The 17,083-nt window shown below is 30.3% G+C and overlaps 1 protein-coding gene and 1 pseudogene across 2 annotated transcripts; one reads left to right on the top strand and one right to left on the bottom strand.

The window, feature by feature from the left end:
• Positions 1 to 297: 297 nt before the first annotated feature.
• Positions 298 to 3,411, top strand: LOC100819359 (protein SMG7-like; annotated as a pseudogene).
• Positions 3,412 to 6,982: 3,571 nt separating this feature from the next.
• On the bottom strand, positions 6,983 to 11,682 carry LOC100812050 (uncharacterized). Of its 2 annotated transcripts, none has more exons than NM_001252793.3 (8): positions 11,048 to 11,682; positions 9,584 to 9,651; positions 9,296 to 9,497; positions 9,035 to 9,132; positions 8,822 to 8,891; positions 8,666 to 8,737; positions 8,378 to 8,491; positions 6,983 to 7,318 (listed from the first exon to the last, which is right to left on the bottom strand). In NM_001252793.3, the coding sequence occupies exons 1-8, from the start codon at positions 11,420 to 11,422 to the stop codon at positions 7,226 to 7,228; spliced, it is 1,092 nt and encodes a 363-aa protein (NP_001239722.1). In that variant the 5' UTR covers positions 11,423 to 11,682; the 3' UTR covers positions 6,983 to 7,225. The 2 variants fall into 2 exon arrangements, with proteins under 2 accessions (NP_001239722.1, XP_006595615.1); XM_006595552.3 differs by lacking the exon at positions 11,048 to 11,682 and adding an exon at positions 10,191 to 10,965 and having other exon boundaries at positions 6,987 to 7,318.
• Positions 11,683 to 17,083: the final 5,401 nt, after the last annotated feature.

Raw genomic sequence — 17,083 nt, 5'->3', positions numbered from 1 at the left:
TTATTATCATAAAAAGACTAGCAAAATTAGAAAAAATCGTAAAAAATAAACCACTAGTATTTTAAATGACAATAGTATTTGAAGGTATGAGAAATATTGTGTGCCTTGTGAACTTCCTATACCTTATTTTCTTAAACTTTCATTTGACAGTTACAATAGTGTCTTTCTTTTTTGTCAGAAATAAATTATATGTTGCATTACACTACATCAACAACATTTTTTTTTATATAAACTCATATATTATAAATTTATAACAACTTGCGCATAGTATACAATCAACCAAGTTAAATTCCTTTAATGCTTCAATTAAGGTATATACTCTACAATAGTGAGTTTGCAGCAGCTTCTAGTTACTATTTACAAGCTGCCACTATTTGGCCTTCAAGTGGAAATCCCCATCATCAGGTTTTTGGCATTCCTGTCACTCCTGTGCTTTGCTTTTGGTTGTTCACATTTATTGTTGATCATGGATTGTAGCTATTGTATTCCATTTTGACAAGTCTGTTATTTTCAGCTTGCTTTGTTGGCTTCATATTCTGGGGATGAGCTGGCAGCTATTTATTGTTATTTTCGGAGTTTGGCTGTGGATAGTCCATTTACAACTGCCAGGGATAATTTGATAGTTGCATTTGAGAAGGTAATATGAACATGGGGATGAACTGGCAGCTGTTTATTGTTATTTTCAGAGTTTGGCTGTGGATAGTCAGTCCATTTACAACTGCCAGGGATAATTTGATAGTTTGGAATTTTTTTCATTTAGAAGTCTCAATTGTTTGAGATGTATCTTGTTTTTGTTTTTTATGTGTTTTTGCTTACTCTCAAACTTAAGCATGATGTATCAAGTTCAGTCTTTTCTGCTACTGTAGTATTTGGTACTCAAAGCTAAATGCATTGGAAGTTTATAAGTTGTAAATTTCACACTGGCTTGCAAGTTATTCAAGCATTGAGACGTGTAAGGTGGTGTTTGTGTGTGTGCATTATAAGTATGCAATTATATTTGATATTATTGAAAACTGCAACCCAGCATACCTTTTCACGTAAAGGAGTTCAGTTTATTTGGCATGGTTGGGGGTGAAGAATTAGCTCTTGAGCTTGATCCTCTATTTATTTTCATACTGTTGGGGTGTGTGTTGTTGACTCTTCCCCTTTTGTCATATATATGATCTTCTTGGCATTACTTCTAACTATCTATTTTATAATGCCATGATAGAATCGTCAAAGTTACTCCCAGTTTTCTGGTGATGTTAAAGCTCTTGCAGTCAATGGAAGAGGAAAAGGGGAAGCAAAGCTTGTGACCAAGGATACTGGTGTGGAAACCTCTCGTAGAAAGGGAGGAGCATCCAATATACAAGACACTTACAAATCCTTCTGCACATGCCTTGTCCGTCTAAATGGAATCTTAATCACTCATACAAGGTATATATTAATGCACAAATTCTATCTGACCATTATATGCATAAAACTATTAAGGATTATTATATTCTGACTTTTTTCCTTTTCTTTGTTTCTCATATATTGCGATGATAGCCTTGAGACCCTCACTGAAGTTCTCTCTCTTCTTAGCGCTAACCTGCGTGAGCTTCTATCATCAGGGCAAGACGAAGAGCTGAATTTTGGCACAGATACTCTTCAGAACAAACTTGCCATTGTCAGAGTTGTTTCCACTATCATATTTACAGTTCATAATGTGAATAAGGAATCTGAAGGTCAAACATATGCAGAAATTGTACAGCATGCTGTTCTACTTCAGAATGCATTCACCGTAGCTTTCGAATTTATGAGTTTAGTAGTAGAGAGATGTATGCAGCTGAGGGATCCTTCTTGTAGTTATCTCTTACCAGGCATTTTGGTTTTTGTTGAGTGGTTGGCATGTTATCCATATCATGCTGCAGGCAATGATGTGGATGAGAATCAGGCAACTGTTAGATCAAAATTTTGGAATCATTGTGTATCCTTCTTGAACAAGCTACTTTCAGTTTGGTCCATGTCTATTGAAGATGATGAAGAGGAGACTTGCTTTAATAACATGAGCAGGTATGAAGAAGGGGAAACTAAAAACCGGCTTGCTCTGTGGGAGGATTTTGAGTTAAGAGGATTTGGTCCACTTCTCCCTGCACAAACCATCTTGGATTTTTCAAGGAAGAATTCCATTGGAAGTGACAGTGAAAAGGAAAGAAAAGCTCGGGTCAAAAGGATTTTAGCTGCAGGAAAGGCTTTAGCCAATGTTGTTAGGATTGATCAGAAAATGATATATTTTGACTCAAAGGGAAAGAAGTTTGTAATTGGAGTTCAGCCTCAAATCTCAGATGATTTTGTTATTTCCTCCTATTCAGGTATGCCTAATGCAGAAGATTTATTGAAAGACAACATGGTAGTAGACACAAAAGTGGGAATTGGTAGTCCAGACCACCATCAGTACATTGAAGGAGAGGAGGATGATGAGGTTATTGTTTTCAAACCTATAGGAGCTGAGAAACGAGCTGATGTGGTTGTTTCCTCATCACGGGCACCCCATGAAGGCTTAGAATCAGTTCCAACAGCTTCTATTGGGAATATAAAATTTAATGTTAATTCTACTTCTAACCCTCTGAATGATGTGAATCATCAAATTTCTTTACCTGCTTCTGTTAGTGCTATGGTGCCTCAACACCAGCAACCAGTTCAGCCACATTCTTCAAGGTGGTTAGAGGAGGAAATATCCCTTTCCAACAGTTTGAAAGGTCTTAGATTCTTGGAGAATGGGCATGTGATGAAACCTGACTTACCATTTAAAGCAGCTGTGGCAATCTCTGACTGTGCTGCACTTGCAGTACTAGTATGTTTCATGCTCATGATCTCTCAAAAGCTGAAGACTTTGCAATATCATCCAAAATTGAGGCCATTGCATCTTCTGGAACATTCACTGAAAACTCTGTTGTGAAAACATCATCAACCTTGCAAGCTGGTTTGAAAAAATCTCCAGTCAACCGACCTTCTAGGCACCTTGGTCCTCCTCCTGGTTTCAGTCATGTTCCTCCTAAACAATGTAGTGAACCCACTGTTTCAGATTTGATTAGTGGGAATCCAATTATGGACGATTACAGTTGGTTGGATGGATATCAGTTGCCTGCATCAACCAACGGTTTAGGCCCTAATGGTCCTCTTACTTACTCTCAGTCAAATTCTCGTCAAGTTGGTAACAATGGTTTGAGTGGGACAGTCAGTTTTCCTTTTCCTGGAAAACAAATTCCATCTACACTGCAGGTGGAGAAACAGAATGGTTGGCAAGATTTTCAGACTTCGGAGATTTTAAAGGCACACCATAATCAGCAGTTGCAGTCACAGTTGCTCCCAAATGGAAATCAGTATTTTACTCCACTGCCTGATCAATTTCAAGGACAGTCAATCTGGACAGGTCAATACTTCACGTGATGCTTCCCATCTGGATTTATTGGTAGGGGTATTCATAAACTGCTGATTATATTTCAGATTTGATTTTGAAAACGTACTCAATTCAAACTGAAATTACACACACACACATATTATTTGAAAATTTATGATATCACTCATGGTTATGTTTTCATTACTTATATTTTTTGTAAAAATTATCACATAACTTAATACTTATTTATGAGTACTGAGCAAAGGTATTTATCATGGTTATGTTTAATTAAAGATAAATTTTTAGTAACTATGTGAGTACTGAGCAAAGGTATTTAAATATAATTATTAAGCTGTGTAAATTTATTTTTAATAGTATATATTTGAAGAGTTATACTACTATTAGCTATATATTGATTTATATTATAGATGAGATATTTGATATTTAAAATTATTTTTTGTTATATTTATTATGTGTTACTATATATTTAACAAATGAAAGCTGGTTCGATCCAAACTGCTTTATAGATTGGATTGGAATCATTTGATTGAATTTAAATTTTAAACCAATCTAATTGAATGATGAAATAAGAAAACTGAAGTAACTGGACTAGATAATATTTCTCTTCAAAACTGATCCAATTCAGTATTTGAACACCCCTATTACATATTTGATAATTTTTGGATTGTTAACACAATTACATATTTGAGGTCCTTGAAGGATTATTACAACTACCCCTTCAAACTCCAACTCTACTGCCTTGTCATTGAATTTTGTGGGAGTTTATCTGGCCTAGACATGTTGCAGGAGGTTGCTACTACAAAAGGTGGGTACCAAATTATTATTTTGCTCATTATGTTTAAAACTCTCAAAATTGAAATTTGGACAGTTTGTGTGCCACACGTATCCACTTCCTCTATTACCATCTTCGTAAACAGTGTTGGGAAGTATTAGGATTCATGGCTATATCTTCTGAACTGTTGATCAGTCATTATGTGTTAACTGCTGAACTTACTCTTACATAATTTGCTTGTATATTATTGTAGAATTTGCTGAGCTCTCAAGTCCAGGTGATCGAAGATAAACAAGCATCTTTAGGGTGGATAGAGGGTGATAAATAAAATCTAGTCATCTTGGAGCTTGTATGTATCTTCTAAGATTGGTGGTATGACTATGGTTTGTTCACTTCTCCAGTGGAAATGTTATAATGGTTTGCCATGTGCATGTAAGAATTGTTACCGTAATCTAGCTGCCGGTGATACATGATGCTAGCCCCTTTTTTTACTACCTCAAAGCTTCAGACTAGTTGAGAAGATTGGTAGGTATGAAGCCCTCGTTTAAGTTGGATAATTGGATATGATAATGACTTTGTGAAGCATGCTTGAGTAAGTACAAGCGTCTAGTGGTCGCATCTTTGTTAAGATTCTTATGTGTTTATATAACCAGTGATATACATATGGTTTACTTCATCCCTTTTACCTAGTCGGGTTTTACTCGAACTTATAAATAAGTAATCCTTGTTGGATGGTGGATTATGGATATGTCTTGGTAGGAAATATATCTATCTAAAGTAGGGATTTAATTGTCTCTCTTTATTTCCTGAAGCTGTGATTTATTGCTTCTGTTGTTCAAAAGTAGCATGCAGCAGTTACTTACATGCAATTCCTTTGTGTTATTGTTTGTCTTTAGTTTAACAAGAAATAACAGAAGGTAGATGGAAAGAGTTAGACTCATCTATCCTAATATGAACAAAATACAATAAATATTTAAACTCGTGAGAAAATGTCTGTCTTCTCTTCCTGAGAGAGGTTGGGAATGGTAGTAGCTAAGCTTGTTCATCCTATGAGATCATCAGACATTTCGTTTGGAATTTCATCATGTCGAAGCGTACCAGGTCTTTGAGCCAACAACTGCCAAAGTAATTGCATTAAAGATATTATCTTTCAGGAAGACGTATATTAAAAAGGGTCACAGTATAGTACTCTTTCTACCACTATGTTAATATAGAAATAAAATGGTTTCGATAAAATTATTAGATTTTTTTTCATTATAAAACACTCATCGATAAAATGACTTAAATCTTATTTACTTAGGTAAGAAATTCAAAAACGGGATAATTTAAAGATGGTATTGGGTTGGAATTGGGAGTCACCCAAGAGAGATTGATGCTTTCAAGCAAGTAAATATTTTTCAATACCATAACTAACAACCTTAAATATGCAAGATGACCTATCTCTACCTACATTATATAACCTATTTTACAGACAACAAGCAACTACTTACTACTTTAAATTGTGATCAAATTATGATGGCAAACCTTTGCTAATTTTATAAAATCAAGGCTCTTTTTATATAAACTTATCCAAGAACACTTATAACCAACCTTTGTTTGTGTAATTTTGCCGATAAAAAAGGAAAAAAAAATATGATGGTAAAACAAATTGAACTTTTTTGTAAGTTAAAACAACTTATACATATCAACTTTTGGAGAAGTGAGATGAGGTAACTTCTAGAAAAGTCAGGTACACAAATTAAAACTAAATTCATTTTTTTCCTATAGTATCTATAAAGAAATCAAATATAATTTGTATTCTAGGATGAAGGTGAACAATCACCAAAAAACTCTCATATATTCACCAATCTTGGACAACTCTCTGGTCAGCAGTTTTTAATTTATTTTAAAAGAAATAAAAATAACAATACCATATTTGTGTATCTACTATTTCCAACTTATATCTTCAATGCAAGACAACGAAAACGAGACACAAAATAGAAATAGAATGTGTAATTATTATTTTTTTTCTGAAGGGAGAGACAAGAGATATTTTTTTGAAAGAAAATATTATAGGAAGTGAAAAAATGATGAATATAATTATGACGTTTAAATATTATTTTGATTTTTTAAGGGGAAAATACTATATAAAATGAATGTATTTAATAAAGATAGAGATATTTATTATTTTAATTAGAAGTGAATCTATTAATCTAAATAAGGAATTAATTTGAAAGAATCATTAGTAATAAGTATTAATCTAAATTAGATAAAATTAAGTCATTAATTATTCTTATTTTGTGCAACAATAAAATTTTGCACACTAAAAAAACTAAATAATAAATACTACATGATTCCAAAATAGTTTACTCTATACTTTTTTATTTTTTTTGTCTTGAGTCGGGAAACATAAATATTTTCCAATTTAGTGAATTAAAGGCTAATATGACTCGTAGTACGTGATTACCATTGACTCCAAAAAATTTGTATGAAGAAAATCAATTACAAATTCTCCCTCCATTCTAAAATGAATGAAGTTTTCACATTTAATTTTTTTATATTAACTGATATTTTCAGTTTCCAACAAAATATTAAAACTTTTATTCTAAATTTGCCATAAATAAATTACATTAATCTCATACTTTTTTAGTATCTTGGTTGTAAAATTTTCAACCTCACCATAATGGTACAAACTCCTTCCATTAAAGTCACACTTCTTTTTTCCTTATCCATTTTTTTTATTACTACACCGCCTATGCAGTTGAAGGGTTTATGCAAATATTGGTGCTTTTAACTAGCAGAGAAACACTGGTGAGGAGAGGCAAAGACTAGTTTCATCCACAAAAGCTGGGGGAAAACAAAAGGGGTAAGATGTCATTCCATTGGTTGCACTATGACAACAATCAGTTTGCAAACAGTGTAAGGTCTTGTATATGTTTGAATGCAAGAGAATTTACTGGCCATTAAAAAGAAAAATAAAAACTATTTTCAGAGAAAGCACAAAACATCATTTGTATTTATCACAATTCCTATTAGCTTAAACTTATCCATTTTGACATGTATTAGTAGTCCTCATCTCAAAATCACAGGCTTTATGGTTTATCATCTTTCCCTCGGCTGTTATTTATTGAATCCCATTCAGGTATGTTTGCAGTAGCCTCATTGACCATTTTTACTAGCTGCACCTGAAAATGATTATTGCAGTATCTATTAATTGACAAAGGTTAGCAATCATTGAAGAAGCACAAAATGGCATTAATGAAGCTTCAGTCAAAACACCTATAGTATGAAGGTTTAGCAAAGACTAAGAAATCACATCAAAGCCCCACCAAACACTTGCATACAACCAATCTTTCCCATTCAATTGATTTTCCATTGGGCTCAGCCATTGAGGTCCAGTGGTCCACCAAATGCTATAAAAGATGCCACATAAACAAGGCTAATTCTAATACCTTGTGGCTTGTACTAATGGCATAACATGACATCAATGGGCATAGGCAAAAAAAAAAAAAACTCTACATAAGCAACAACAAAATTGCAGCTATTCCTTCACAAGTAAAATTCTGGAGAAACAACAGCCACATTATCAATCATGATTCATCCTCATCAAAAAATAGATTCCCTACCGAAAATACTCAGTTGATTTCCTGTGTATATATATTTGCATCCTATGTGTTTGATTCGGTTTTGCAGTGGTAATTTGCTGAAGTAAATTTGATTATTTGAAGCACTTTGCGTGCAAAAGTTAGAATGATATGGTCCATAAGGAAGCAGGAGGCATTGGCATGCACTTCAATATATCGGTTTTATTACCTTTGCAATTGTTGCCACAAACTAAAGCTACACATATAATGAACCTTTTCTATATATAGCCATCTGTCAGAAAGATGAACCATCGTAAAATTCTTTACTAAATTAACATGCAAAATCAACATTCTAAAATTTTAAATTCAGATATAATGAGAAGAAATTCTTATCTAATTATGGGTTAATAAAGCAAAGCAAAAAGTTAAAATGATGGAGACTGAAATAGAAAGGCAAGTGTGAAAGATAAGTAGAGTGCACCAAAACTCCTCCTTTTGGAGTATTTAAAAACACAAATGACATAAAAAAAGAGGATTGGTCAATCAGTGTTAAGAAGGACATTTTCTAATATAGACTTTTTGGGAAATTGCAACTTTCCAACATCAACTGATTAATAATTTCAAAGCAAGACACCCAGAAAATTTGAAGTATGGACTTACCACCGTTTCAGGAACTCCTGGAGGCGGTAAGGGGAGGTTTTTGGGTGGAGGACCCAAAAGATGATATCTCTTGTCAAAACGCCATTCTCCAATCTTCCCATATGTCAGTTCCCCCTGGATGAGGTAATAAGGAGTAGATAACTTAGGCATACAACAACTAAGCATGCAAGACTCACATTTTATACATGGACAGGCATAAGCCAAACTGCAAAAGTAATACTAACCACAGAAATATAGTTTCTCTACCTTACTTTCACATCATACTTGCATTAAGGAGAATGAACTCACCTTCATATTATAGTCACATCCATATGTATAGTGGATGATAAACTTATTCTCAACATTTTCGTCCCAAGGTGGCTGAAACATTCCAATGATGCATGTCACGGACTTGTGTATGAATTCCTTAAGTAGCAATTACAAAACAACACAGGCAATTCAAACCTGAAGCATAAAGTCTTTTCGAAGATTATGCTCTACACCATGCAATGCAGATGTCACAGCATAAGCATACCTTTACTCAACAGAGAATCAAAGCAGCAGAAGGTTAGACCTATTAGTACAGACCAGGGTCCAGTAAAAGTTATAAAATGAAAAGAATATCAGTAAATAATAAATAATAAAAAATGAATCTTGAATTTCTACAGTAATACTCACATTTCAAGCACCCATCCAAAAGTTTCATCAGTCTCTGGATCATTTTTCATTCTCAATGAAATATTTACCCATGTTGGAGCTATTTCCTCCATCAAAGACTGATGATTAAGAAAATTCAATGCCTTAAATGAAAGAATATGTTGCTTATGGGAAAATCACGGAAATCTGATAATAGTTATAACAGTAACCATTACAGCTATATGGGTCACAGTATAACAGGTATAATCAATCAAGCACAGTATGCAAACTATTGAGACTTACCTTCTTAATGATTACAGGAGAATTGCCAATTGGTTCAACATCAGTAACAGGACCCTTTTCCTCAGGATAGAATTTCCTGATTATGTCTACATTCTCATATGAGTTCATATAGAAAAATGGAAATGCTGCGGGCAGGGTTCCATGAGCCAAATTAGGCAAAGGATTTACAAATATGTGGTCAGGTTCTGCCATCAGAATATATCTGCACCAATCATAAAATACGCTGCCTCTTAGATTTCATTATTGGAGAGCATAAAAATTTTAGAAAACCAGAATTAAGACACTTACTCTTCCTCAATATCTGCTTTCTCCAGCCACTGAACAAAAGCCCATGGTCTATTTAGGACAACATAACCCTGCACCAAAAATAAATTGACATAAATTTTGATGACAGAATGAATTGATGGGAATAATATAGAAAGATCACAAACAACGACATTCATGATAGAGTTGATAACTATCAACAGTGTAGAACGAGTTAAGTCAACAAACATGCCACTGGACAGCATGACTGCAACCAAATATGAACCTAAAACTAGGTTATCGAAACTCATTGCTCAAAAGCAGCTTATTTGGGCATACACTTATTGAGACTTGTGAGTTCACATATTAATCTCAGCTAAGAGAGTTCCCTTGGCTGCAAAACTTCAACAAATACTACTGGTACACATTTGACAATTTGGAATATACACACAGTAAGATGCACAGTAAACGGAAAAATACTCACTCTTTTGCTCTAACATTACCTTGCTTGGAAAAAAAAATATCAGTTACCAAGGAAGAGAGACAGAGGAGAAAATCAAAATCACTAAGATATTGTCTGTGTTACTAGGTAGGCATACAAGGGAGACAAGGATGGAAACAGATTATTTCAGAAATAAAGAAGCAAAATAACCTCAACAGTTCTTATCTCATCTCTATTCCCTGTTTTCTCTGCGTGCATAAACCTTCATTATTTGACAGGGAAAATACAATATGCAAGGCTAATGACATGTAGAGCCCACCAAGGTTCATATAATGACATGTGGTAAAGTGAATCATACAGTTTTTTTTATAGATGTACATTAAAAACAATTAATATGTAACTTCAACATTGCACTATGGACGAGTCCCCAGAGGCTTTGCTTTTTTCTTAAACCAAGATGATGCTATGTTATGGATGTGATTATACCATAAATGCTCAAAAAAAATCTGCATATTAACATATTATTTTTCTGCACTTCAGTTTCTGTTGCCCCACTACACAACCATTTTTTTGCATCAGACCTTAAACAGTAGCAACAAAATACTTCAATATAAAAGCAGTTGTGTCAATCACCATCAGCAATAAAAAGATAAATTTGGTGACAAGAAGAAAAAAATAATGGAAATGACTTTTCAAATCCAAAAAACTAGCAGCAACAACAATCATTAGTACTACTACATTATAAGGCAGACCAAATGCAGAACACCAAATAGTTAAAATGACCAGTGCCATAATAGTCGAAGAAACATGCAAGATATTCAAACAAAACCAGCATATAAACCAATCCCATTTCCCTCTAAACACATCTCGTTGCATTTGCATCAAGTGAAGAGAAATTTCCTCCCTTTAGAAAAATAAACTCTTATTATGTATGATAAGGAGAACATACGTCATGGTAATAAATAATGATCATTCTGTCAATTCTTTTAGACAGCATATTTCACAATTAAGTAGCAACAACAAATTAAAATTTAAAACATATTACTTCAACCAAGAAAAGCATTTACCTTATCCAAGCCCCTAGGAAGTGGATGAACCACAAAAGTAGGAATCTCATCCATCAGCTGGTCTGGCCTTCCAGAATGCAAAATACGTGTGAGCTTGCCCATGTCTGATCCAGGCATGTCCTTCACTTTCTTATACCAATAGTACATAATCCGACATTGCCATTGACTGTAAGGAGAATCGGTTGCCGTCAAGGCAACATGAAACTTTGAATTAGTCTTTCCTGACCTCATAATTTTTCTATTAAAAGATTCCGACCCATCTGTCTTAAGGTTCATGATCATAGCTACCAAATTATAAGTGGCAAAGGAAAATATAAGCACCATGAGCAGCAAAAGCAGTGACTTTGCCCGCCCCATGCTTTTTCTCACAACCATTTTCAAAATCTTCACCTATTCAAATATGAATTCTCAGAAACCCCCAGAAACCAACCCTTATAATTTAGGTTGTATTAGTCCTTCAAAATCACAACTTTAGTGCATAGCTATAGCCAACAGACACAAACACAATCCTTTAACCGTTTGCTTCACACACAAAAAAACCTGCATCACAACATAAAGTAGTTAATGTACCACGTAACTGCCGCATAACTCTAATTTATTGTGCTCATGTTCAGATTTGGTCATCATTTAGGTTCGTATGGCCAAGTTTGATAACTTCAATTTATTGTGCTCATGTTCAGATTTGGTCCTCATTTAGGTTCGTATGGCCAAGTTTGATAACTTTAATTTATTGTGCTCATGTTCAGATTTTGTCCTCATTTAGGTTCGTATGGCCAAATTTGATAACTCTAATCTATTGTGCCCAGGTTCAGATTGGTTCTCATTTAGGTTCGTATGGCCAAATTTGATAACTCTAATTTATTGTGCCCAGGTTCAGATTTGGTCCCATTTAGGTTTGTATGGCCAAGTTTGATAACTCTAATTTATTGTGCTCTATTTTATTTTATTTTATTGAAAGTGACTTTATATATGAAAAGAAATGTTTTTTTTTTCCTTGGAGATACCCCTTGGGTTAGAGATTGGGATTTCGAATTCACTACACCAGAGATTAATTTGACTCGTACGGTATAATTTTGGTTGATTCAAGAGATTTTGACACAATAAAAATAATTGAACATAAATTCTTCCAATAGATATATTCTTTCTCACATGTAAACGTAACTAACCACAAATCTACTTGGTAGCTCGAGAGCCTTAGTCCCCAGACTTTCGTTAAAATTATAAAAATAATATAAAGTTTTTATTTGTTGAATAATGAATTTTCATTTTTGTTTTAATTTTATTAAATATTTAGTTTATTGTTATAGATCCTTTGATGAGTAACCGAGGGATCCGACACAAGAATTGATGTATTAAAATTAATGTCGAATCATTTTGTTAATACTCAGTTTGATTTTTGAGGAACCTACTTCTTAATTAGATTTTACCTACTTTCAGATCTAATAATCAGAGTCTTCTTTTTTTTATGAATGACTCAGAGGGTACAAAAAATCCTTGGCTTTTTTTTTTTTGTTGAAGATCCTTTTGTGGGCTGTGGGCTGTGGGCTGTGTGTGACGCTTTCTTTTTTATTGAATATGCGAATACACTATATGTAGTAGATTATAAGGTTAAATGTATATTAATTGAATATAGAAATCCACTATATGTACGTAGTATATTATTAACTGAAAATGGTGCGTATTTTTTTTTATCAATTGAAAATAATGCTTATATTAACTTTAGTATGGATTCTCAAAATAAGAGTACTCGCAAGAGGTTAGGCCATCTCCAATGGGATTTCTTATCCTGGTTGCTTAAGATGAAGAAACGGATTGTTGAAGGAATTTAGCATTGGAGAAAGCCTCTGTGGCACACCTCATTCCTTCGCCACAGGAACTGTTTCTTATCTAAGAAACCGTAACTTAACCATAAAATATTATTTCTTTGCCTTTCAGAAGAAGTGGGTGGGAGGGGAAGGTTGTCGAGAAAAAGAAAAAGTGGGAAAGGTTTCAGAAAAAGTCTTTTTGAAGGAAGAAAACATTAGCGAGAAAAATGAATTAATTATTTTTATAATAAAATAATTTAAATGTTTGAATTTCTTGCAATTTTTTTTATTGGAATAAAATTTTGAATAAATTTTTTATGAATGACATGAAATTGTAAAAACTACAAAAAATACTGCAAGAACCATAAAAGAAAGATGATTAACAAACTTGAGTTGGAGATACCCTTATAGTTAATGAAATGTTCTAAACAATAATAAATAATTAACAAGTTTTTATTTTTTTTGTTTTCCATCTTCTTGAATTATGTTCCCTATATAAAGTAGTTAACATTTTCGATACCAAAAAAAAATACTTACCATTTTGAATTATCACATTGTAAGAGTTTTTTTATCCAAAAAATAAATAAGATTTTTATATAAAAAATAATGTCTATAGGAAAAATTTGTTGGCCCACTAACAACTACGGCTGGTCCTGTGGTCCCCTCTATAGATTACTTAGTGAGTCACATTATAAGCTTATTGAAAATATCATGTAATTTCAAATTTAATTTAAACAATAAATATTTACGAATTACATCAAATTGAAGATATTTTAAAGATAAATTTGAAACTATTGTAATCTTAATTAATCTTCATTTAAATTTTAAATTTTAAAATACCATCTCAATTAAGATTATATGTCTTTATTTAAATAATTTATTTCCCTTAAAAATATATTTTCATGATTTTTCCCCAAATTTTAAAAATCCCATCTATTTAATTTATTCTTATATAATAAAATTAATTATTTAATATTAACATTCAAAATACATATATTTTTTCTCTTTAATTAATTTATATTATAAACTTTAAAAACATTAGTGCTGTAAATGAGAAACTAACTAGTACCGATAACATTGGTAAGTAACTTTTACTGAATTATCATTCATCTAAATTTTAATTCTCATGATTTGCTACCAAATAAACCAGTTTTAAATGCTATTTGTTTTACAAAATTTTAAAAATAAGTATAAGAAAATAAAAATTGAAATGAAAAGTTTTAGATAATGTATATTCAATTAAATATAATATTAGTTAATCATGCAAAAGATCAATAGTATTATCCTAATGCCTTTACACTGAAGAGTATAAAATAAAGAATGAAAGATAAAAAGTATATAAATATGTTATAATAGTAGTCACATTATATTTTGTACGTATTTTTATTTCTCTCTACATTAAAGTTGAAAGTAAAAGACAAATTTGTTTAGTCAAATATATTATTAATTAAGGGTGTAAGATCTAATTGAATAAATATTATTTAAGTACTCTTTTCATCTACACCAGTACGAATAAGATTAAAAATAATAATTTTTTTGAAAAATTAAATAATTACTTATATTATGATTAATTATGCAGCTACTTTTCTCTATTTGTGATTTATTTTTTAGATGATTAACGGGTAATCAATGCACTTTATAGCTATTGTTCTTACAAAGAAAGAAAAAATTCTGAATGGATGACAACAAAATTGGTTAACATGCTAAAATTATAAGTATTGATATTTTAATCATATATATTTTCTTTTCTTTATTTGTGATCTCTCCCTCTATACATATGACAGGTATGAATAACATTAAGAGATAACAAAATTTTCAAAAAAGTCAAAATAATAATTACTTATAATATAATTAATAGAGTATATAATCATTTTTATCTATTTATGATTTATATAAAAGCATTAATTTAATGATTAACTAACTACCAATACACCTTTTAATTTCTATTGTTCTTACATATTTAATTATGTTTGGTAAGATATTTTAGTTAATTTTTAGTTTTTTACCAACTCAAAAACTTGTTTGATGATTTGATAAGCAAACTTTTTTTTGTAGTTTTTTAGGTTGTGTGTGACAAAACTAGTTGAATAAAATGAAAAGATAACTGGTAGGTGAAAAACTAATTTATTAAATTATAAGTGGTTGGTAAGATTAGTGGTTGAAATAACTGAAAAGTGTAAAATGATAGAAAAATAATAAAATTATTATTTATTTAAAAATGGTAACTAAGAAATTAGATGAATATCTTGAAGATAAAAATAGAAAAAAAAACAAAAAAAATAGAAGCTAAAATCTAGTGCTTTAAGAAAACATTATTTAAATAATATTAAAAAAATGCTACTAAAGATCTATTTATAAAGTTAAATAATATTTCAAGAAACGCTACTAAAGATCTATTTATAAAGCTTGTTTATTGAAGGGTCAAACAAACTTAGTAAAAAAAGCTAAAAATTAGTTAAAATATCTTGTCGAATATATCTTAATAATTTTTAGCATTTTTTGAAATATTACTTAAAGTAACATTTTTGAAATACTACTTGAAGTAACGTTTTTTCAAACACTAGTTTCTTCTTTTTATATTTTCTTTTTTTTTTCTTAATATATTTATTCCATTTTTTAATTATCTTTTTTTAATAAATCATAATTTTATTATTTTCTATCATTTTATACTGTTTAGCTACTTTAACAACTAATACTTATAATTTAATTAAGAAGCTTTTCATCTTTTGACTAACCTTTTTAGCTAATTTTTTCAAATATAACGTTAGAAAGAAGAAACATGCCTCAATGACAACAAAGTTGACAAATATGTTAAAAACCATAATTAATGATTTTTATAATGTAATTTTTATTTTTTTATTTATGAACAATATGATTGGGAAACAAATATTTTGAAAAAGTAAAAATAGTAATGACTTATATTCTTATAAAGTATATTTTCATATTTCACTATATATGATTTATATAATAGTATAAATATATACTTTTAATGATCATTAAAAAGAAATACATTTTAAATTGATACTAATTAACTAATTTAGAAAATAAAATTGTTTAGAAGATAAAAAGATAGTCAACATGTTCAATTCACAATTAATTCTATTTTCTTTATTACGTATATGTTATTTTTCTTTATTTATGACCAGCATATATTGTCAAATATATAAAATAACATATAATAGTTGTTACAATATATATATATATATATATATATATATATATATATATATATATATATATACATTTATAACTTTTCTCTCTATATTTTATTATACTTAATAAAATATTTTATAATTTATTAGGAACTAACTAACATAATTTGAATTTAAATTGTTTAAAAAAAATAAATGTTGAAAGTAAAAAATATTATTTTTCTTTAGTCAAATATATTATTAATTTGGGGTGCTTGATCTAAATTAAATAAATATTATTTGAGTATTTTTTTTATATTGACCAGTATGTTAACTTTGAAAGATAACAAAATTTTTTCATTAAAGAGAAATACATTTTTTATTTCTATTGCTTAATTAATTTTGAAAACTAATGTTTAGAAGATAAAAAAATGGTCAACATGTTCAATTCATAATTACTGGCATTTTCTTTGTTATGTATATGTTATTTTTCTTTATTTATGATCAGTAAATATATTAAAATATCTATAAATAATATATAATAGTTTTTACATTATATTTTTTTTTACTTTTCTCTATATTTTATTATACTTAATAAAATATTTTTATGATTTAGTGGGAATTAACTAAAATAATTTTAATTTCGATTGTTTCAAAAACATTAGATGTTGAAAGTAAAAGCTAACTTTTCTTTAGTCAAATATATTATTAATTTGGGGTGCATGATCTAAATTAAATAAATAGTATTTGATTATTCTTTTCATCTTGTGTTAACTTTAAAATATAACAATTTTTTTTTCATAAAGCAAAATAATAATTACTTAGTGTGTGTATGATTTATACAATGGTGTAATATTTTAATGGCCCACTAATAATCAATTCACTTTGTTCATTATGAATAAAAAAAATACACTTTTAAATTCCTATTTTTCTTACATATTTAGAACTGAATGATAATAAAATTGGTAAATATGTTAAAATCGTAATTACTCATATTATTGTCAATTTGTTGTGTCTTTTTTTTCTATTTTTTTTATAAAGGTCCTTTTTCTATATTAATGAACAACATATATATTAGAAATATTTTCATGACTTAATAA

The sequence above is a fragment of the Glycine max genome, chromosome 14 (assembly GCF_000004515.6).
Source record: "Glycine max cultivar Williams 82 chromosome 14, Glycine_max_v4.0, whole genome shotgun sequence".
Taxonomy (NCBI): Eukaryota; Viridiplantae; Streptophyta; class Magnoliopsida; order Fabales; family Fabaceae; genus Glycine; species Glycine max.
This window is presented reverse-complemented; position numbering and strand designations above follow the sequence as displayed.